Consider the following 24,232-nt stretch of genomic DNA (forward strand, 5'->3'; position numbering starts at 1 on the left):
AGAAGTTCATTTTGATCCATTCTAGTGTGAGCCTAAATATGATGATGCTAATTTTCTGCAATCTATTTTCTGTATTCCAAAAATTTTAAAGAGACTTAGGAGTCTGTTTGGTTTTCCATATTGCTTTATCTCGCTGCCAGTGCCGTATGGTCGGGTAGACCTGGGCTCTGCATCAAGAAGCCTAGTGGACCTGAGCTCCAAAGACTATTGTGGCTGTCAGCACCTCCCCCGCCCTATTTTGCCCCTTGTTCTGCCTGCCGCCATTGCCCCCCTTTCCCTTTGGGAAGGGGCCCAGAAGAAACTTTGTGCCCCCTGCTAAAATTTCTCTCATAGGCCCTGGCTGAGTGCAGACGGCAATGCTTGGGGACTGCCTTACACTGCATGGGATGAGTAGACCTCTTAATTAGGTTTGTCACCCTTTGTGCTTGGTGGACTTTCTGTGCTCTTTGATGCCTGTACAACAGGCAGAACATGGAGAGGGGAAGCAGGTAAAACCCGGTGATTTTACTTGTCATGCCTATTAAGAGGTAGGGGGAAATGGGGCAGGGGCGGGTGGACAGATCAACAAGTCCCAGGAGGGGGGTGGGATCAACTGTGGGTCCCCAGTCTCATACCTTATTGGTGCTGTGTCACGAAAAAGGTTGAAGATCACTGTGCTAGAGAGTGGGTCCCGTTGAATATAAACTGACTTTTGAGTGAATGTGTATAGGATTGTGCTGTTGTATTTTAAGTTGTCACTGAGCCTCCGATCTCATCTGATCTCGGAAGCTAAGCAGGGTCAGGCCTGGTTAGTACTTGGATGGGAGACTGCCGGGGAATACCGGGTGCTGTAGGCTTATACCATAGTCTTTCGAGACTGAAGGTTACCAACCATCACTGAGCCTCACTCTTGGTTTTCTTCTTGCAGAGCCTCCGAAGCTCCTTGTAGAGAGGTCCAAAGTGTCACTCTTTGAAGGCAATGAGGTCCAGCTGGCCTGCCTCCTCCAGGGTGCTTATCTCGGTTCAGAAGTCGTCTGGTACAACAACAAGAACCAGGTCATTAGACCAAATGCTCGGAAATACAGGCTGCAGCAGGAGAATGCTTGGTTTAACTTGACCCTCCGAGATACAGAGTGGATGAGGGATAGCGGTACTTACCGCTGCGCCGCTGTCAATGCCGTGGGCAATTCCTCGGCCAGCGTCAACCTGCAGGTTAAAAGTAAGTGGATCGTGGAGAGGGTGTTGATCCTGCTAATGTTGTATGCAGATATTCTCTAACTGGGACATACACTGCCTCAAAGGGGGAACGGAGAAGTATAGAAATATTTACCATGGTATAGATGAGAAGGGGTGGGATGGAGTGCAGGAAGGGCTTGTCCTGCAGCAGGAGCAATGATGTCATCAGCAAGGTCTTCCTCTGAAACTTTTTCGAAGGCCCTGAAAAAGTTGGGTTCAGAAGGAAGTATACTGAGAAATTTGCCTAGGGGCATGTACTAATTGCCCTGAATCCAAGTGTAGATCTAGTGGGATTTGGCTTTTGGGAGCTTCTACCCTTCAACATTTCCACCTCCCTGCTAGATACATATAAGGGACCTTGAGCAGAGGTTAATGGGCCAACCCTTTGCCTCCTGCAGAGTATCCCGCCCCGCCCAATGTGACCATCAGCAAGCTGATGTACACGCGTCATCGGACAGAGGTAGAACTGGAGTGGCAGACCCTTGGCTCCGGGAACCTAACCGGTTTTGTGGTCCAGAGGAGGGAAGCCAAAAAGGCCCCCAAAAGTCAGCCAGTCAGCACCTGGGAGACGGTGGCCAGCGATATTCATCCTGATATCCGTGACCAGAAACTGGGCGGCCTGGATCCTGCAGTGGTGTATGCCTTCCGCATCTTGGCTGTGAACTACCGCACCATTGGCTATCCCTCTGAAGTGAAGACACCAGGTGAGGTGGTTAGGTAAAACATACAGGTTATGTTTTACCTGGAGGTCCTGATAGACACACACCAGGGAGCTGTTATGTCCTGCCTATAGGCTGGGCAGTGGGTCCATGTGCACTTGAGAAGGAGTGGCGCTTCGGATGGGGAAAGACAGTTTAGCATGTCTGTCTCCAAAGCAGCAATTGGCAGAGATTAGAAAAATAACTTGATCATTTTTTTCCTGACTCTGAGCAAGTATAGGCTATACAAGGCTGGTACAGGTTACAACCTTTGTGTGCTGCAAAGAGGGGCTGATGAATGAGCCAAAGTAAAGACATTTATCAATGCATTTATCATAAAAACATAAGAACAGCCCCACTGGATCAGGCCATAGGCCCATCTAGTCCAGCTTCCTGAATCTCACAGTGGACCACCAAATGCCCCAGGAAGCACACCAGATAACAAGAGACCTCATCCTGGTGCCCTCCCTTGCATCTGGCATTCTGATATTGCCCATTTCTAAAATCAGGAGGTTGAACATACACATCATGGCTTGTACCCCGTAATGGATTTTTCCTCCAGAAACTTGTCCAATCCCCTTTTAAAGGCGTCCAGGCCAGATGCCATCACCACATCCTGTGGTAGGGAGTTCCACAGACCAACCACACGCTGAGTAAAGAAATATTTTCTTTTGTCTGTCCTAATTCTCCCAACACTCAATTTTAGTGGCTGTCCCCTGGTTCTGGTGTAATGTGAGAGCGTAAAGAGCATCTCTCTATCCACTTTATCCTTCCCGTGCATAATTTTGTATGTCTCAATCATGTCCCCCCTCAGGCATTTCTTTTCTAGGCTGAAGAGGCCCAAATGCCATAGCCTTTCCTCATAAGGAAGGTGCCCCAGCCCAGTAATCATTTTAGTCGCTCTCTTTTGCACCTTTTCCATTTCCACTATGTCCTTTTTGAGATGTGGCGACCAGAACTGGATGCAATACTCCAGTTGTGGCCTTACCATAGATTTGTATAACGGCATTACAATATTAACTGTTTTGTTCTCAATACCTTTTCTAATGACCCCCAGCATAGAATTGGCCTTCTTTACTGCTGCCGCACATTGGGTCGACACTTTCATTGACCTGTCTATCACCACCCCAAGATATCTCTCCTGATCTGTCACAGACAGCTCAGAACCCATCAGCCTATATGTGAAGGCCTATCAATGCAGAAAATCAGTTTATTGAAAAATGCCACATACTGGACAATTCTCTGGGAAAAAAAATGGCTCCCAAGGAGCTACAGTCACCAATCAGAGCCATATCATTCTGTCTCCTACTGAGAAGCCTCTGCTCAAAATGATTGGGATTATTACTGCTTGTGTGTCTTTCCCCAATAAATTTGTCTCTAATTGGACTCTCTGGCTATCAGGGGAGAAGGTTCTAGGTTGGCTTCTTGGGATCATCACTCCAAAGGAATTTGGCTAATGGGCTAAGAAAGTCTTTTGCCTGAGATTCTAGAGGGCTGCTATAGAATACACAACACTAGATGAGATGGACTAGGGCTCTGTTTTGGATATTAGGCAGATGCTTATGTCTCTACTGAGGACCAATAACTTAATCCTTTGTGGGTAGATTGAAATGATTGCTCACACCATACCAAGGCAATGTGTGATCAGTAAAGTGGTCCAAGTTCTACTCTGTCCCTCCCTGAAAGAGGTCAGGCTAAAATCTACATGTGCAGATAATCTTATATGCAGAATTCTAGGGTAGACCAATGGATACACAAGACTTCTGTGCTACCATAATCCTGGTGCATGGGAGATAACTAGACGGATAAGGTTGGGGGGGGGCGCTTGCTGGATTCATTTCTACTGATGAGGCTGCACTCAAGGTTTGGAGTGGCACAGAACTATTTATTGGTATGTTCTTGGTGTTATGCAAAATCTTGGATACTTCTCATATAAGTTCAGAAAAGATAGTGCCTTGCCTTATAAACACAGACATCTTGCCTCCTGTGATTTACTCATACTCTCTTGGTGTAAATGCACTGTGTACATACACAAACCTCTTCCATTCCTTGCTTCGCTTCTCCAACAGCCAACATAAGTGGGATGGAAAAAGCAAGAGGAATTGGCCAACAGGGACATTTATTATTACAGAACTGTTTGCCTAGTGCTTAGAGACTAATAGGTAGAGTGGCCTTGACAGATTCAAAGTCTAGTTGACAGTTGGTGATAGCTCTGTGGTGATGGGTTGTAATGTTGTCATAACATCCATGAGAAATTGAAACAAAAAATCCATTGAAAAAGTGAGTTTCAAAGTGTTTGACTTTAGGAGTTGTTGAAAATATGGGTACTAGTCTCTATCAACCAATAGGAATTCAGCCTGATTGATAAAGTGTTCCTGCTTCAGAACCTCATTCGCTGAGACTCAGAGTCACGTGGGAGGTCAGGTTTCACAGTTTAACATCAGTAAGGCTCCACTTATGCCTTATGGTGTGTATACATGGCTAGCATCTTTCCCTCCCCCCCTTCCCAGTGTTTGGCTGTGCACAGAGCTGATTGGCTGTTAAAAAAACAAACAAAAAAAAACCATTCCCTCTTGGCCTCAACCTTCCCCATCTGGAATATGGGGATAATATCTGCTTACTTTACCGTGTTTTTGTAAGAATTGCCGTATATCAAGATAGCATTATAAAAATGTTAAATATTGTTAGGAAAGTTGCATCCTCTGTGTGGTTCTGGCGGGCTACTCAACAGAGTGGAGGGAAGCCAGGTTGGGAGTGAATGGAAGGGGTGGGTGGACAAAAAGTATTGTTGAGTTGGAATGTTCTTAGAATGACCAGAAAGAATCTGCTTCCTTCTCTGCTTCTCCCCAAGCATCTGCTTTTGGCTTCTCTGGGCTTCCATTTTGCTCCTGATGCTGCTTCTGTTCTCCCTTTTGCATTTTGGCTCCATCTTGCTGTTCTCTCTCCTGCTTTGCCATAACGCACGAGTCTGAATTTAGATCTGTGCAATTCAGCAGTGCGGGCTGCTGCCATTCTGGGGGCAGGGATCAGTTTGGGGGTGTGTGCAAATTCTCTCTGATGAATTGTCATTGCTGTGCCCCATCATCTCTCCTTAATTGCATGGTTTGGTTAATCCTTCCCGCCACGGATGATGATGATGACTTTTTCTTCCTCTCTTTCTGGGAAGTGTACTCCGCCCTCCTTGAGGGAGATGCCAGTGGGCCCACTGCAAAGACATTTTTGCTTACTGGCTTGGCTCCTTGGCCTGCCATTTGATGGAGGCTGATGAATCTGAGCTCTTACAGGCAGCAAGGTTTCCAAAATGCAAAAACAAGGTTTCTTGAAACCGGTGAGAGAATGGCCTGGTCACCTAAGTGAGAAGGAATCTCAGTCAGGAGATCCACTTGTAGATCTCCTGTGTGTGACTTTCCTAGTGTGACTCTTAAAATGCTGGAAACCAACATTCCACAGTGAGATTTTGCTCTGGTTGTACGACAAGAGGCCATGCACTGGTCTAGCTTCCAACCTCCATGTGGTTTGCAGAAGGCCCAGATCAGTGGCGTAGCTAAGAGGGGTATAATGCCCCAGGTCCCATGCCTGGAGGGGGTATTTGGAGGCATCCAAAAGGCACCAAAACCAGAAGTGTCTTTTGGAGCCCTCTAAGATGTTGTATAGCGGTGGTTTGGGGGTGTTAAAAATATTTGTGCCCCCGGTACCAGATGCCTTAGCTATGCCACTGTTCCAGATGAAGTCTGTGGAAGTACAGGTGGGGAACCTGCCCTTTTCTACCTGTGTAGACTTCTTTTAGTTGTTGACCAGGTGGAGGAGCTGGACCACCAGACACAATCCAACTCTCTCCCACCCCATTGAGTGAACTCTGTGATGTAGTGGAGGAGAGAATGTATCTTAAAGATTGCCAAGGACTTAGCTCTGCACAGCAAACTTCTTTGGGTTTCATACCAGTTTGACACCTGATCTAAATGTTACACATGACACAAATATATTGGCATGCCTGGCCATCGAGGTGGGTCATTGATACATGAGTTCTTCCAGGTACATGATACACAGGAGAGGTTTGGAAGTCGGATACCTTGAGGCTTCCATCCTGCCACCTTTGTTCTTGAGAAGAGGGAACTTAGTCATGGCTAAATGCCGTTGGTGTCAATGATTTTAATGGGACTGGGAGCCCAATTCTGTACATGTCTACTCAGAAACAAGTCCCATTACAGTCAATAGGACTTATACCCAGGTAAGTATGGATAGGATTGCAGCCTTGGTCATGACAGACTAAACTTAAGATAGTACCTTTTGTGTTTTGGAGACCTTCCCACCAGTGCTCGGGTTCAGCATCCTCTGTCAAATGGGGGGATAGATGTTCTGAAAAGGACCAAACCACAACCAAGGGAATGTCTTTGTAATGGGGCCCAGTGGCATCGGAGAGAGAGCAAAGGACACTGCCTGGGGGGGAAAAGCCAATTCCTTTGTGATGGTGTTGCGATGTGGAGCATTGCACATGATTCTAGGAGCTCAAGAAACAGAACATCAATCTGTAGATTGTATTGTTCAACAAGATACATATGGAGTGTACAGCACAACGTACCTATAGTTGTTTTTCCAGGCCGTGGATTGGAAAAGGATACTCATTCAGGTATCTTGTCGGCCCCAGTAGCAATGCCACCAGCGGAACTCTGTAGCTCTGCCTCTAGCCAAATACGCTTCAAGTTGACCTTGCTGGGGCCAGGCAAAAACAGCTGCCCGTTCTCTCCATAAGGACAACAGCTGTTGCAACATGCTCAGATAAAGCTCCAGGACAGCTTTAGTAAGGTGCAAAACCAAAACGAAACGCTCAAGAAAAACAAGCAAACTATTTTCTTGGAAAAACTGAGCAGATTGGAAACAGATGCGGTGTGGAAGCGGTGGCATCCCCAGGAGGAGCGCAAAGCGAGTGTGTGCAAAAGCATCATTCCGGCTTTCCTTTTGGCAGAGAGAATCCTCTTTTGCCAAGGTCCAAATGGCACATGATACAGGAGATCTGAAAGTGGCTCTCCTGACTCCACTTAACAATTTTGAAGTTTGTTCCAAATGGTCCCCCGCTTTCTTCCAGGGAACTGAAGTCAGCAGGTGGGGGGGGAGGTGTCTCCCAGTGGCACTCCTTCCAGGCACTGACAATACGGAGACTGCTATAAGGAAAGGGGGTATTGTGTGCCCTGGGACTTGGGCAAAACTGTAGAGGGAAGAGGGCAAAAATCAAGACAGCAAAACTGCAGGGGGGGGGGTTAATCCCTCCCTACATGCCATTTTGATGGACAAAATTGCCTCCCCCAAACTATTAATCCCATGGGATTAATAGGGTATAATCCAAAACATTTTTGTATGTACCTACAAAGAGGATTTTCTGCCCATGCCGGTGAAGTTGTGCGTGCAAATGCATCTTCTGCACTTAAGGGAAATAGCCATTTAGTTATTGGAATGAGGGGTCTGCTTTACCCAAGGCTTTTCATTTGCTTTTAAAAATGGACACCTAAAATTAATGTGGCCCTTGAAGGGGGGACAGGAGGAGGACAAGTTCTTGGGCCAACAATTGTTGGAAGGCAGTAAGGATTGTGTGTGATGGAACATTGCAAAGTTTACCTTGGCAGAGAACGCAATATTTCTAGAGCCTTATTTCCATATATAGTGAAATGGCAAGGACCTAGAGCTGTACACAGCTGAAGTCCATCTGGCCTACTGTGTGTGTGTGTGTGTGGGGGGGGGGGTGCTCAGATTTGATCCTGATAAGCATCTATGGCCTTCCAACAGCAGCTTCTCTCTCTTTCAGCTGACCCTCCTTTCAACGCTTACCCTGCGGTGATTGGGGCTCTGGTGGCAGGAATGATCGTGGCGACGGTTACGTCCCTTCTGGTGTTTCAATATATCATTCGGAATCGAGAGAACAATCCACGTGAGTGGCTGGCTGGCAATGTTGGGTGCTTGGTGTGCCACCTTCTCTGCTTCTAGCTCAAAGTCTTTCTTGAATTACTGGTCTTGGGGGGGGCAACCTTTGTACCTAATGTTCCATCCCCCTTAGCTACTGCTCTTAGAAAGCTAAGGGAGCCCCTGATAAGGCTAAAAGGGAGGGGAAAGAGTCTGGATGAATAGCCTGCTGCTACGAGGAAGTACTGTCCTTTTTCAAAATGGCACTTTGACTACCTGAGCAATATGTACCAAGGGAGCCAGTGCATCAAGGGAGAGCGGCAGAGCCTTTTAAGCCTTGACAGTCTTAGCCATACTGACATTAACACTCACTGTTGTGACACAGTGGCTTCCTCCCAAACACATCTAAGAGGGGTTTAAGTGCCAGTGTCGAGGGGTATCCCTAGAAAGGCTTTGGATCCTGGAGAACAGTGGTTAATTTGTGTGTTCTATCGGCATGTACTCCTATTTGTAAGAGAGCCTGCAGAGCTGGTGTGAAGCTTCATGCCATCTATACATCAGTGTTTCATCTATACATCAGTGTTTCTCAAACTATGGGTCAGGACTACTAGGTGGATCATGAACCAATTTCATGTGTCCCCCCATGCATTTTATTTTTAATAGACTATTATGGTATGTGACTGCATTTGGGGAAATATTACAGAACGGTACTTTTGACAGGCTACTATGTATATGCTTTTAACAATGATAGCCAGTGGGGATTACTCCTGGGTAAGTGTGGATAGGATTGCAACCTTTGGACTGCTTGGGGAATTTTTGGGATGATTAGGAAGGTTTTTTAATTTTCCATAAATTCTTTAACATACTATTGTAAATCTTTAGTTTAATTACTTGATTTGATTTTGTTGTATGGGAGGGGGTGTTAAAATTTTCCTGCTTGATGATGTCACTTCTGTTCATGACATCTCTTCTAGTGGATCCTGCCAGATTTTCATTCTAAAATGTGGGTCCTGGTGCTAAAAAGTTTGAGAACCACTTCTATACATGCTGGAGATTAAAAAAAGCCCTGAACTTGGTGAAGCTGTCTTCTGAGTAGGCATATATTTTTGTTGGCTAGTCCATAGTGGACATATTGAATGTCTTAAATGGGGTGGGGAGGGGAGAAAAAAGCCTGTTGTGAGTTCTCAGTACAATACAAGATTAGTCAGTGCACTGCCTCTGAGAACTTCAGCAAGAGGGTGTATTTTCTAAACCTTTCTCATTGGTTTTGGAGGCTGGGCTTAATGTGACTGATCTTGCAAAATGGCATCTTTTTCCCCTGATCCCACAGGGCTCCACGACATCCTCTTCAGAATGTAAGTAGCATTCAAAGACTTTCTTCTTAGCCTGGCCTTGTACATTCCTGCTCTGCTTTCATGATATCAATATATTCACTAATCAGTTAGATCCTAAAACCAACAGCTGAAGCAAAAACAGTTTCTTAAAATTGTTCATTTGCAAGTGCCCCATTGTTGGAGTTGGGCTGTAAGCCAGGAACTGGAAACTGCAAGCCAGGAATGGGATATGGTAGATATTCTTCTTTATGGTCTCTGTGCATTTGTAAAGTTGACCTCAGATGTTTCTAGAACTTTGAAGAACAGTCAGCTCTTAAGCAGGGCAACCATGCATATACCATGAACCTTAAAGGTGGGAAAAATTCCTATTCTATAGTTTGATTGCCTTTTTGGCAGCATTATTAAAGGAACGCTTCAGGGCTTTTGACCTGTTCTTCCCTCTTACTCACTCAAACCTCCATTTTAAATTTGGTTTAGTTCTTATAAAAATGATCTTAAAAGATTGTTCTGCTGTACAAGTTTCCTACTGTAGGATAAGAAGGGATTTAGATGTTTATGCACTGTGGTGCCAAGCTTCCATTGACCTAGCCACAAAAATTATGGTATCTTGAGGAGTCATGTTGACTCTTGAAGCTGGTGCTGAAAGTTCTCCAAGGAGACCAGAACGAATCAAGAACTGATGCTATGGTTGAAGCTAAGTCCTAGCCAAGAGCCCTTTATTGGTCTGAGTGTGTTGCAACCTATACCCCTCATAGCTCACTAAATTGTTTAGCACTGCAGAAGCCTGTTGGTTGCTAGATCTGGCAGGTTTCAGTTAATATTTAACTAATGGTAATGGGGTGGTGGTTGAATTTCAACATTCCATCCTACTTTAATGCTTGTTCACCATATTTGGAGTTGGTATGCTTTGGCCTATCATAGAAAATTGGCTGATATTGTCCTTGCTGGATTGCTCAAACCCAAACAAAGGATTGCTAATTTTTTTTAATTAGTGTAGCATCCCATAAGCCTACTCAACAAAAGACGTGACTATGGAATCTGTCCCCATTGTGGATCACCACATCTCTCTCTTTAGGGCTGGTGCAGAAGCTCATGAACACATCAGCAGTCCAGAAGATGCTGAGATGACAGCAGGGGTGGAAGGAGAGGCAAGTGAACAGCAGCCTGGAGAGCCTGTTGGTCCACCTGAGGAAATGCCAGCAGGTACAGAGCCAGCAGACCACCTCTGGATCAGTAATATTGCCTTACATGGATAGATCCAACAGGGGGAGGTGGCCATCCACTGAACTGTTTTTTTAGTACAGTGGTTCTCACACATTTAACACCAGGACCCACTTTTTAGAATGAGAATGTCAGGGCCCACAGGAAGTGATGTCATGACCATTAGTGACATCAAAATTTTCAACAATCCTAGGCTGCTATCCCACCCCCACTTACCCATGTATAAGTCCCATTTACTATCATAGTTAATATACATAGTACCTTGTTAAAAGTACAGGTCTGTGTCAGTTCCCCAAATGCAGTCACACACCCCAGTAGCATCAAGTCTAATATTGAAATGAAGGGGGTTGAAACTGACTCACAATCCACCTAGTGGGTCCTGACCCACAGTTTGAGAAACACTGCTTTAGTGGAATGTAATAGAGCATGGCATTAACCACCTCTGCCTGTCAACCTTTTGAAATCGGGTATCTGTGGCAGAGATTCTAGGACACAATATGGCTTGCTTAGAGTAACATTCCAGGTATTTTCACAGTGCTATTTCACACCAAACTCCAAGTTCATCATATAGCATGCATGAACTAACAACTTGCTTGTGTGAATAAAGCCATCACATATCAGGCAGGGCAGTCCTTGGCTATGGTGCTCTTCAATTTAATAGGCTTAGCTCACAGGTTCAGCAGTTTTTCTTTGGAGAGGTGGTAGAGTTTAATAAGTTTCCCTACAAATATGCATATGCTGTCAAAGAGGGCAAGCCACTTTTACTACCAAAGAGGCAAGGTGGCATTTATTTTAGGAGTTACTGTTAAAAGCAGCTCTACTCATGCCTACAGCTTTCCCTAATCAGTCAGAATTTTGGCAGTGAACAACATAGCTCCAGTTTTTTCAGCTTGTAGGCCTGCACCTCTACAGAGGTAAGATTGGAATGCAAGGAGACAGTCATTCAGCTTTGTATGACCATGTGTTCCACCCTTGTCATGTTCATTCTAGAAAGAGCATGCAAATGTTTTTCTTTCCAAAAAACCCATTGCTGCACCTAGTTCGCACATAATGTCAGCATTACATTGGGGTAAAATGGAACTAGCAATAACTAGTAGTTCTCACTTATAGGAAGATACAGATGTACTTTGCTGCCTTCCTTCCATATGCTCACCTGCATTTGTCTCTTGCAGAGGTTGATGCTCAGGAAGCTCAGGTAGCCCCAGAGGATTTGGCAGAGCCCCAGGAGGGTGCCTCGGGTTCGGATGCTGCTCCAGAGCCTCTAGCTGATGATGATCCAGTTAATGTTACAATCACAGTGACGGCAACAACCCCATGATCAGCAGGAAATCAGACTCCCTACATTGTCCTTGCAGGGTGCATGATTCTGATTGTGAAAGGAGAACAATGTGATGGAGGAAGACTGGAGGCAGGTGCCGTTTTTGCAAGGATTGGGATGACAGGGGCTTTCACCTCACCAGTCCCGTTGCTTCTTTCCCTCTGAGACTGGCAGGCCATCTTTAAGCAGTCTGTCTTCAGCATAAATCAAAACATGTAACAGCATAACCATGTGGTGAAGAACTGATCACCTGTGCAAAAGCCAGAGACTTGCCTAGAATTTGTTCAGTTTGATCTCCCACTTTCACTGACAAGGCAGTTTTTGGTTCAGGAGCGACTGCTTAGAAACGTGGGATCTGACACTTCATTTGCTCGTTGATTTCAGGGTGGTAGAACAGATTGCAGTTGGGACTCCTGGGACATGATGCGCTAGCTGCCAGACACCAATTGAGTACAAGCAGACGTTGTTAATTACTGATGTCACTAACTCTTAAACAGTCTGATGCACTGGAAGTGTGGAGCTAGTTGTTTCTTAGCCGAACAGGGTATTGTCAGCAGCCTGGGTGGGTGGGGGGAGGTCACTTGGTAAATCTGAATTAGCTGAGGAAGCAGTTACTGCAGCTTCACCCTGGAACACAGATGTAGAACTGTATCCTTTTGAAGCCGAGATGCAAGTGCTCTTTTTATACAAATCAAGCTTACACTTACTTTGCTCAATTTGTACACATCTAGCACACTGGCCTTTGTTAGCACAGGGGTTGGAGGAGAAATTGGATCTTGATTTTTAAGTACCATCTACAGGTCCTGCTTGCAGGTATAGAAGCACAACTCCAATTTAAAGAGGTAAATTTAACAATTTTGGTAAGAGACAAATGTGCCCATTTGCTCAATAGCCAATACCTAGGTAATGACTGAGTTTGTAGCACAGTGAGGAGAGTCGTTGACTATTATAGCTCTAATTTTTACCATCACAGGAGATGCCATTTTTGCCTCTACCACATGTCTACCTCTGCTGTGGACAACACTGATTCACAACAAAGAGGACTTCTGCTGACCTTATTACTCCCTAACCACAACTATCCTTTTGTAGCATTTTGGGGGGGCAGGCAGGGCTCCAGTATACATCTTACCAAGTTGAATTTCTGCCTGTTGCATGGCTGCCAAAGGCACAGAGGCCCTGTTCAAAGATGGCAGAAACCCTCATCAGCCTTCCTGTAGTTCACAGCTTAAAGTTGAGCCCTCCCAGCTTTACATAGGCACGAAAACCAAGCACATGGCGACAGGAATGAGCTGACAATCGGGATAAAGGGATGGATAGAAGATCAAGCCCTTTGCACAGCTCTTTGTGCAAAAACAAGAGAAAGGGGGACAGAGGCACACACACTAACAAAGTGCCGACTCCAGCAGATGAATCCCTCCAGGTTTTAATCCAGTGCCCCAAAACCATGGCATGTCAACAGCTGTGTTATCCAGAGGACACATTCCTTTTGTTGTTGAGAGGCAGCAGTCCTGTAGAGAGCACCAACATCCCATCCTGCCTTATCTGCCATGGAATCTCTGCCTCCTGCTGTCTTTGCCAAGGCCAACAAAACAGCAGCCCTGTGCAAGAAGAACAATGAGTCTCTTCACCAAACAAGACTCAGGCTAGGTCCAGAAAGTTTTCTTTTAGCAGCTAGGCTACTGGGTTTCCGCTTCCCTCCCCCTCAGCCACTCTTGTTTGTGCTCACATTTCAATGCACTGTATAGTCTTTCTGCAGCAACCTCCGTTCCCCGTACAATATCTGCATAACTGATTCCACTCCAGATTTACAAAAGTATAAACAAAAAGCACAGGGACAATGGAGAAAGAACACAGTTGTGAAAATCAGAAACAGCAAAGGGCCACGCAGGAAGCTACTGCCCCATTCCCTGGTCATCAGAACCCCTGTTCAGCCATGAGATCAGATGCCACCTCTGTGCTTAAGCCTATCTCTGTAGAAAATCCTAGTCTGCCACATAAAAGCAGATCTGCAGAAGATTGCATTCTGGAACTACTCAGCAGAGCTGTTAGCAACAGCTATGACTGAAAAGCCGACTTGGAGGGAGGATTGTGTTGGCCAAGCTCAGCCAATGCAGGGGTCTGGGGAGGGCAGGGAGAAGATGCAAGGGAGACAATCTGGGGCAGGCGGGTGTGAGTGGGGCTGGGACCCAGCAATTATGCTGGATCCCAACCCCGTTCCCTGAGCAGCTTGAAGCCACTTTGTTCTCTTCAGACTTGTGCCACCTCCTGAAGTGGTGCAAGTCTGAGGAGACTCATTGGGGCCGTGGTGGCTTACCAGGGGTAAGGTAAGAATTTTCCCTTGCCTCCAGCTGAGCCACTTCTGGTTCCAATCTTGCACTGGATATAGTGCAAGATAGATTTACAGTGCAATCCTAAGTCACTCTTTCAGTGACCATGCACCCCAATGCCTGGGGTAAACAGTTCCCCTGGGCCAATACCTGTTCTACACATCACTCATACCATTTTATGACATACAATTCTATAGTAATGAGTTGGTCACACAGTTTGTAGAGGGGGAAAACAGGTGTGTTTCTAAAATATATTCATGAGGCTATATTAAGTGGAAACATTAGGTCTTGTGTACCAGACCAGAGACACAAATTCAGATCTCCAAGGCAGCTGCAGAACAAAGACTACAGTAATTGCTACACCAGACATTAGACAAAAGCAGCAGCATCCTCTTTTTAATATTAAACACAAGGAAAATCCTGCCAAGAACTACATCATTTAAACATATGTACAATTTTTTAAAAACAAAGAATATTACAACTCTTAAAAAGAAAATATAGTGTATTTTCTATATGATACAAAAGACATGCATCTTTATATCATTTGTTTGCAAGAGAACAAATAGTACACATAGAAGGAACTTATTTTGCTTAAACAGCAATACTCTGAGTGACACATCAGAGGCTGGAAGATGGAACTTTGATGTATAAGACCTTTATGCAGTTCCATAGCTAAGACCCGCAACATCAAGGAAAATCATTCAAGAAAAATCTCGTTGAAGATCAAGAGGCTACGGGCATTGCCCACCCCACTCCTCAAAAGTACCTGCGAGGAAGTCGCACTGATTTCAATGGTACATTCTTACAGTTTGAGCATTCAGGGGGTTTGGGAGACCCTCTGGGAGAAAGGGCAGCCTGGCCTTAAGACACAGAACTGGCAGAGCTGATCAGAATAATCAGAGTAACTGATTATTGCCAAGCATAACATGGACAGCTGTGACAGAAACAGCCCCATTAGTAAGTAGTCCAACAGTGCTAAAATTACCAGGTATTTGTATAGCACCTGTGTGTGCAAAGCACTTCCACATGTATTATCCTTCCAACAACCCTCCACATATTATCCTCATATTGGAGATTGGGAAGACTGTGGCAAAAAAAGGAGTGGCCACCCTGGGAGTTCATGGTAGAGGTAAGATCTGAACCACTGAGGTCCCAATTCAGAGTGTGACACTAGCTCTCCAGTGAAAAACATAGACATCGACAAGATGGGCCACATCAAATCTCTCTTCAGCAAAAGTGATGTAATTAAAATGTGTCTACTTTAGTTGCAAGCTGTTCACACAACCTGTATTTTTTTCATGGACACACATATGCCTAGTTGAAACTACAAATATACAGAAATGCAATGACAACTGTGTTGGTCATATGCCCAAAGTGAATATCTGAAATTGGAAAAAATAAGACAGGTGTTCAGTGAGAACCTAATAAGGACTCAAAAGCCATGAAAGAATGACACCAAGTTATGCTTCTGCTCGTTCCAATGCTCCCTCTGCAAAGAAAAGAACTGGAGGTGTTGAGAGACTAGACTTGCTAAAGATTTAGATGCCAAAACTCTCACAAAAAGTGCTTCGGGGGTCTTCAAGGTGGCCCACAACATTGTGCTTAGTGAATGTGAAAAGGCTGCCACAGCCAATGAATACTAAGTAAAATGGTGCAACAGGGCACATTAGGCAAGCAACAAGATTTTCCTGAAACAGAAGTCACTAGCCAGAACCTAAGAGCAGAACTGAAGAGCCATTTGCATCCGAGATCCTGGCCCACCTGCATGTGTCTTGCAAGATTTCACAATCACATACCTTTTGTTGGGGCAGGGGAAAACACACAATCCCCTAAAATATCAAGGCAATATATAACAACTTTTATAAATAAAATACCATTAAAAGGGAACACACTTAAAACAGTGTCACACAATATAAATAAAGCAGTCCTTGATGAGATTCTGCTATTATGACAAATTATAGACCCTCCCACCCTCCAAAAAAAGACGACTGTCAGTTTAGAACGTAAAGGCCCATGTTACCTGCCTGGGGTCTGCTGAATCAAACTGGCTCCACAAAACTGTGGCAGAGTTTCTTAAATTCCCACATCACACTGACATTCTTGTTCTCTGAAAAGGTCCCACTTTGTCCAAAGCAGCAGGGACAAACTAGTTTATAGGGGCAAGACTCCCTCTCTAGAGCTACTGAAACAGAATTGCTTTGAAGAATATGGGTCAAATCCGATTCAATTTTCCAGCACCAGTGCAGCTGTGCCAATGGGGCACGGTCTGCATCTTGCAGTGAGGGGGCAATCATGGAGGCCTTCTCCAGGTAAGGGAAGGTTTGTTCCCTTTCCTCAAGGCTGCACCAGCACTGGGAAGTTGGATAGGATTGGGCCCTAAATCCATTCTCCAATTAAGTGTCATGAAAGACAGCAGAGGCCTTTTGTAGGTTCAACTATAAACCAAATATTGAAGAATATCCTTGCATAGTAACCAAAATAAACACTGCAAGTTCTCATTAGGGAGCCTTATTTATAAAAATTATATAATATACATCATATATTATATAAAATATATATCACACACACACTATATACACACAACATTTGACATGTGCTGCAACAGTTATAAAAATACAGAGCCTGTTTTATCTTTCTCATACACACATAAAATTACTCAGTGTGATACATTGCACCTGTGGGCACCCCACCTTCATTCTGTCAGGGGTTCACAATTTCTGTTCGGGCAGCATTGCCCTTCTTGACCTCCCTCTTGAATTGAGTGTTTCTGGCTCCAGCCAGGAAAATGAATTCGTATTGCTGCAGGGCAAAATTATGTGCCTCTTTGATTCCTAAAGATGTTTTACAAGTGCAAAATTTCTTTTATTTATGCTGGTTCAAATTGCAAAGGGGAAAAAAATATGCAGCTAGCCTCATGACACACACATCATGCACCCATAGCTACGTCTGAAAGCGACATATACAGCAACTGTACAACTTAGGTGTAAGCCTGACACTGCATTTCAACAACACTGGACACAGCTAGGTGAAGCGGGTGCTTTGTACTCCAAAGAGGGGATGCAGGGATGTTCAAAACATTCTGAATCACCAGAACCGCTCGGTGGTCCCGCTTTACCCTCCCCCCATTCTGCTAAAGTGTTACTTACAGTATAATCGTGGGAATATTTGGGAGGCACAGGGCCCAATGAACAAAAGGCACAGGGCCCAATGAACAAAGGATCCCCCAAAACTACAATGACGTTTTCTGGACCAATTTCCACTGAAGTTTGAAGGGCAAGCAAACTTCAAATTGATACATAAGATAGATGCACTTGCAAAAGCTGTTCTATGTAGTTTCCTTGACTCAAACTGCCAACAACTGATGAAAACTGCACTTTATCCCCAAACCTGCCCCTGATCAGAGTTCCTCCTCTTTTGTATTAAGTTTGGATCTCAGTAAAAAGGTGCCTAAACTTCTCATTGGTTTGGACAAATAATTCTTCATTGTGGTCATTCCCACTTTCCACTCTATGTTTCTTAAGAATGTTGTCTTCTCTAGGTACCTGATTACGTACATGGCAACCCACAGCAAGGGACTCCTAATCTTGGGAAAGTGAAGATAAGAGGACACATTTCTGATCCAATACAGTTATGATCAGTTTCCTAAACCATAGCAGTTGCAAAAGCTCCTGCCGTACCCCTCCACTGTTTGGAACAGCTGTGCACTGTCATTAAAATGTTAACCCAATTCAAGGAGTAAGAAATGTGTATATAGGAAATATTGAAAGACCATCAAAATACGAGAAAGCTAACAAAGGGGACTGGTGCAGAATACCCATAAGCAACTCTTTCACACAGCAGAAATAACTATAAATATGCTTTTGGAAGCAGTAACTTTCTCCAACAAGGTTACATGAACAGTTTTGCGCCTCTTGCCATCTAGGACTAGCACAGCAGAAACTCTGTACTCCCCACTAATACATTCACATAAACAAGTCCCACTGTAGGCCTTCGCAGGCCAGCAAGCCTTCATTACTACTGACTAAGAACTGTACTCAGTCACTGGCGGTAGTGTAAGAATACAGATTAACGTGGCTCCATTGCAAACTTAATAGCTTCCTCTTAGGGCTTTTAGAATCAGGTGGCAGTTTCACAAATGTGATGCAATAGTAGATTGATCTTTCCCAGCAATGGTTCTTCATTCTGCTTCCAGCTGTGCTGGTGCATTATGTCCTAAAACTAGCTTATCAGAAGCTTCAACATGGGTCTGAATCATTCCAACCGGTGTGTTTGCTGAACACTTACACTTCACTGCAAAAGTATTTTTCCCCTCCAGTGGTACTTGTGGAAGACCTAACACATTTCTCATAATTAATACAGGCCTTTAGATGGTTACAATGATTTCACCCTGGGAGGGGTGGGGAAGAATTTCTCAAGGCATAAATAAAATGGAAAAGCAAAGGGATTTTTGTTTTTAAACATACATTCATGGGACACTACACACAAAAAATAAATAGTAATTCTTATAATTAACATCTTGCTGTCAGTCCCTTTCAGCGACTCTGCTGTGCAGTTACTGGCTTTAAAGGGGGTGGGAAGAGTTCATCGCCTCAAGTCTCCTGTACCTGGAGCTGTCGAAGGCCCCCCAAACTGTCCAACGTAACACCATTTGAAATCCCTTCTGTCTTTTCACTGCAGTCTTTTGAAAGTGGCTGAAGAATGAGGGGACTCCAGCTCAACATATGATTGGAGGTTTCCAAAAGTGCGCTGCCATTACCTGCAAATTAAAAACACAGAGATATTAGCTTCCAGTTGTCTACCTCTTTTGCAACTCCTACTGCCAGCAAGATCCCAAGAGCCTGGGTGCAAGCCCCAACTGGCTCAGAAGCGAGACTGCCGTCAGCGGAATTATCAACACTTCCCATCCCAGTCCTGCAGCTCTTCTGCTTCAAGTATCTTGCCCGATTAATTTTAGTTGTTGAAATACAAGTATGCAGCCAAAGATGGTCCTGGCAGAGATTTAAATAAATTAGTACAATGAATAAAAAGAAATCCATCACCACAACATAATCCAAGTTGAGCGAATTGGATGAAATCCATTAAAACACACCAAAACAAGTGCCTAATTTCGCAAAGCACCCAACAGTGATTAAAGCATTAGCCTCTGTGACCTTTTACGGAGAACCACAAAAAGTGTAAGCATTTGATCTGTCTAATTTGGGTTTCTGTGTAGTCAAATTAAGACATTTTACAAAGGTTACAAGCCAAATACATTTTTTTTCTACCTTTACCTAAATGCTGGCATACCTTCTATACAATCTGTGCTGAGAGGATTCACATTTTCTTGGCAGCAAGAGTCCTGAGGAGATGGGGGTTCCACTTTCTCCTTGCAGTCTTCCTCAGTCTCAGCGTCACAACTGGGAACAGTGGACGCCAGGCACATAGCAACCATCATGTGATTCAGCGGTTTCATTTCTAAATTGTCCTGCTGATAAGGTGCTATGATAGGCATCACAGGTATGTTGCTGCTCCCAAAAGTACCGCTGGCTTTGGAGAAACATCTACCAAAAGAAAGCCACATGCAAACACCATAAATATGGAAACAGGAAGGCCTCACAGCACTGTTTTGTTGCCAAGCTGTGCAATATGCAGAGTTCTTTTCAACACCCCATCAATTGCCATCTTGCAACAGTCAATAGGGTGAAGCTTTTCTGAATTGGTAATTTAAATCCTGTTAGAGTGCTATTGATAAAGTAATTCTGCCCAATATTGGATTCTTCACCTATTGTAAACCTAGGAAGTGAGAGCATACTTGCTGACTCTTCCCAGAAAGAATCTTTGATAATTCTCTCTCGTTTGAATTGTAAAAGGCTAGTCAAGCAAGGAAGGAAGTCAATTCCTTATAGCTGAAGCTACTTAGCCTTTGAACAAAAAAGGCAGCTTACAGCTAAAATCCTTTGTAGACAGGCCCAGCACTAATCCATGAAGCACTGGGAAACTGCCAGTGTTATTAAAATGTTTGCAGCTCAGGGACCCAAGGACACCGAGGCAGGTTATCAACTTACTTTTTGTCCAACAACCAACAATGCCTACTGCATGCATCTATGATTTAAAAATGAATGCACAGTAATTTTTAAAACCACCACAATCGCGCTAAGGATAGACATTGGAAGGGGGCCGCACAATGCATATGAACGCACTTCGTAAACTATGAGAAAAGGCAGACTGCAGAAACAGCAGAGATATTTTTATCAGTTTGTCATCAAACTCCCACCGCTCATTTAACATTTATATCCCAAGAGTCACAGGAAGCCAGTTGCTGCTGCAGGGTTTGTTGTGGAAGTGCCTTGTTGCAGCTTAAAGGTATGTTGCGAGCAGCCTTGTTCCACCTAGCGGGAGGCCAACTCATACTTGGGAGTGCTTCAGTTTTCATGGACTTTATGGCTTCACTGCTCTCCATAATTATCTCATAGGAAGGAGATAATTAGCATGCAGCTCTGTCTTAAATTATTCCTTGGCAGTCACACCACTTATTGCCAAGGGCCATCAAAACAACATGCTACAGTTCCACGAACCTAAGCGTTCAGCCCTAAATGGAAAATTCAGTCTTCTGTGTTTGCAAAACAGTAAGCTATTTTACTCCACATTGTGTGGCTTAAGCACTACTTTCAGCTGGCACTATCACAACTCTACCAAGTTACAACACTGGTACTGGCCCTACTCTAATAAAATGCAGAAATTGCACTACACCTGCTTAACTCACTCTTTTAGAAGCAACAACTGGGAAGGCAACACATTCAGAAGAGACAGCATCACTTCAGACTCCAGATGGACTGCTGCTTGAATTATCTCCTTCCTTTAAATAAAAATGATCCTCAAATAGAATATCAGAATAGGCAAGGGTCTGATGGGAGATATTGTCTATTTAGGGCTGAACGTTTAGGTTCTCCCTGATGGGCTAGTTTTCTATTCTATTGGCAGGAAGTTTTTTCCTTTCACACGGAAGCATTTCCAAACTGGAAATTCGAGGAGAAGCACAGTTTCAACCCATTCTACATCGTACACTGTACCATTCTATGCTACGTGTACCATTCTACGTGGTACAGCGCATTCTACAACCTCGGTCTGCTGCATATGTAAACCCAGCCTTAGTATGTATCGGGAAGGTGTCCAAATTCAAACTTCAACAGAACTCTTTCAGAGTTCCTCAACTGTGGGACAGCCACTAAGACCGCTTTCTCAGATGTCTTTGCTGTTCCAGTTTGACATGTAAACAGCTTAATTGAGGGAAATATATATTTAACACAAGTAGAGCTTGATCCCTACCTACACAAGGTGACCACTATCCTTCCATAGCCTATTACAACTATCTCACATCCACTGATGAGTCTCTTAAATTTCCTATCTACATGCAAACAACAAGGGCAGACACAGGTGGTTTCTGTAGCCATCCCATAACAAGGACTTCCCTTCCCCATGAGCATTTTTCAAAAGTGAAGCAAGTGGAAGATCTTGCACTTGGAAGTCAGGGTAAAGCATCAGTTTTTAGTATATTAAGTTTTCTGGGACTGATTGCGTGTGTTTAGGAGGTGCATCACTTCCAGACTGCAACCACATCAAAAGGCTGTAACACAACAGGACTAGGAATGAAACAACATTTATGCAGTGGGTATCAAAGTAGTCAACATCTAAATATGTGAATGATTCAGAACATGTGCAACAACAAGCTTAGGTTGTGCAATTCTGGAATTGTCATTATGCGCCATCTTCAGCGTAGAAAGATTATGCACAACTGACAACAGCTACATAGTTTAACACTGATTTAGAAGTAGGTCCTCAGACTGATAGCTGTGACAGTGGCTCTGGCCTAAGCTATTTAATTTCCTCTCATTTTACACTAAGGAGGAAGAAATTTGCTATTTTCTGCCACAAAGAAGCTTGACTGTTTGCATGAGGATTTTCCCCCCTTACTGCACAAGCCACTAGGCTCAAAATATACAATCAATACAAGGAGCTCATTTTATCACATACAGTGGGTAAACATTACTTCAGATCTACTCAGAACCATCTGACTAGTAAAATGATTCTCATGCCAATTCACAAACATTGCACTTGTCTGACTGAAGAGTTTAGGGGGGTCAGCAGGGTGCAAAATATGACCACATTCACCCTAGTATTCATGCTGGGAATTCCATGATTTCCGTCCCGAACAGCCATCAGCTTCGAGCTGGCCACTGTGTGCAGTATTTGCCAACGCAAGTTGCAAATAGTAAGGGTGAAATCCGGAAAGAAGTGAGTGGGGCTTCTGCTTACACATAGGAGCTTCCACAGACCTGGCTATGATCAAGTGTAATAGCTTTCATTAGGTATGAAGAAAAAGTGGGAAGGTAGTGATGGAGTGAAAGATAAATAGATTTATGTCCTATAAGGTTTCAGTACCAAAAATGATTATAGCTTGCTTTGGATCAGAAATATTCAAGGCGTTTCAGAAAGTCACACTGAAGGCAGAAAATCTTAGGATACTTTTCCTCCACAAAACATTACAAGTTTCCATTCATCCTGAATGGTCTTTAAGTGAGCATGAAGATCGGTTACGTCTATTTGAAAATCACTGTACAGTAAAGCTACAGTGACTACTCAGAGAGGACTGGATCCCCAGAACCAGACGTTCCCAGACTTGCTGCAGTCATGGTGAGCCCTGCTGCAATAGGACGATTGCCTGGCTCTCCCAGGTGCTGCCATCTTGGATTACACAATTCAAGTTTGGCAGTGGTTACCAAAGACCAATGTCTGTTTTCTTCTCTCTATTACATTACCTGTTGTTGTTCCTACAGTTCCGGCAGTTGGCACATTCTGAAGGGTCTGTTTGAGGCACTGCTGTATACACTCCGCCACCCTGGAGGATGGAGAAAATAAAACAAAAATGAGAATAAATGCAAAGCATCTGACATGACACAACTGGACAAATGGGATACAACTGATTCTGTTCCAGCTTGCAATGAAAGCTGCTGTTCATCTGAAAGGCAAGGCGCACAGCACTGCCAAAAGTTTGTTTTGCAAAGCTGGAACTTTAGCATTTGGGCTAAAGCAAAGCAAACAGCTGTAACTTAGACACGTACGTAGTAATTTCCTTGGCGCTGTTTTTAGCCTGAAACTTTCTGATCTAATTTAATGAAAACTGAAAATGCTCCAACACCGATGACAGACATGAAATTTCTCTGCAAAAGAGAGTTGTGTCTTGTTTGTGAAGACAGGATGTTGTGTATGCATGGCTGACGTGATAGAATAAATCTATCCTATTTTCATGCAATTAGATTAGATCAGTTTTTGGTTCACTCAACCCAGTTCTGAATTTTTCTGTATTTTTACAGATGCAGTAATTTGTCAGCCAAGAGTGATTTGGGGGTGAGAGGGATTTTGAGTTGTTGGTTTTGGCTACAGAACCCTTTGCAAATAAAAAATGCCTAGATTAACACATACCTCACTGCTGAATACTAGGTGGATACAGATTTGAGAAACATTTGAACATGGAGCAGTACAGGTGGCAAGAGAAATCTGCATTTTAACTGCTTGCACCAAGACTGTGAAAGACAGTTTTACATCCAAGGCTCAAGCTCTCTTTAACAAATGCTACCCCTACAATGTTGGGGAGAAGAGAAGTTCAAAGCTAAGGTGCTCCTTTACAAAGGCCCTAATAACTTGTTGCAAGGCTGTACAAGGAACCAGTTTAACATTTTTGACTTTTTGTGACCAAGGAATGACCGGAAAGTCACAGTATTTGCAACTAATGTTCTTGGAATTCGGCAGAGCAACATTTCGGGAACTTGGAAAACACTAAAAGATAGTAGATTGATCTCACCTTCCCCTTGAGGGGGTCCCTGAATTATGCCAATATCTCAGAGGGTGTGCAGGATCCCCCCCTCATAATGCATGAATACACAGAGGCCATGAAAATGGCAAGGTGGTACTGGGAAGGGGCCAGTGGACACCAGGAGAAAGCACCGGGGATCCACACAAGATTCTAGGTCTACACTGTTTATTTAGCTCTACTGTGCTGGAACTCCATCGTAACAAGTTTACATTTCAGGCCAATGGCTGGAGACTACTGGCAATGATGACTAATTACTTTTGAGGGATAAAATGTTTTAAGGTGAAGGGGAGAATTGAGAGGCTTAAGGTAGATTCTCACTTCATTTTGCATGTATGGCAGGTATCCAAGTACACCACACATACACACATGCCTCTATT

General features: G+C 44.0%; 2 protein-coding genes across 2 annotated transcripts in view; one reads left to right on the forward strand and one right to left on the reverse strand.

Moving 5' to 3' along the window:
- Positions 1–12,193, forward strand: part of VSIG10L2 (V-set and immunoglobulin domain containing 10 like 2) — a 31,601-nt gene extending 19,408 nt beyond the window's left edge. Inside the window, exons 8-13 of the mRNA XM_066639595.1 lie at positions 908–1,198; positions 1,614–1,919; positions 7,711–7,833; positions 9,136–9,160; positions 10,215–10,342; positions 11,533–12,193. Coding sequence (XP_066495692.1) covers positions 908–1,198; positions 1,614–1,919; positions 7,711–7,833; positions 9,136–9,160; positions 10,215–10,342; positions 11,533–11,678 — 1,019 coding nt within the window. The 3' untranslated portion in view covers positions 11,679–12,193. The remainder of the gene's footprint in view (positions 1–907; positions 1,199–1,613; positions 1,920–7,710; positions 7,834–9,135; positions 9,161–10,214; positions 10,343–11,532) is intronic.
- Positions 12,194–14,395: 2,202 nt separating this feature from the next.
- The window catches only part of CDON (cell adhesion associated, oncogene regulated), a 53,116-nt gene continuing 43,279 nt past the window's right edge, over positions 14,396–24,232 (reverse strand). The window contains exons 18-20 of the mRNA XM_066639350.1: positions 22,801–22,880; positions 19,292–19,545; positions 14,396–18,761 (exon numbers count right to left, since the gene is read on the reverse strand). Coding sequence (XP_066495447.1) covers positions 18,595–18,761; positions 19,292–19,545; positions 22,801–22,880 — 501 coding nt within the window. The 3' untranslated portion in view covers positions 14,396–18,594. The remainder of the gene's footprint in view (positions 18,762–19,291; positions 19,546–22,800; positions 22,881–24,232) is intronic.

This window comes from Tiliqua scincoides, chromosome 11 (assembly GCF_035046505.1).
Source record: "Tiliqua scincoides isolate rTilSci1 chromosome 11, rTilSci1.hap2, whole genome shotgun sequence".
NCBI lineage: Eukaryota > Metazoa > Chordata > Lepidosauria > Squamata > Scincidae > Tiliqua > Tiliqua scincoides.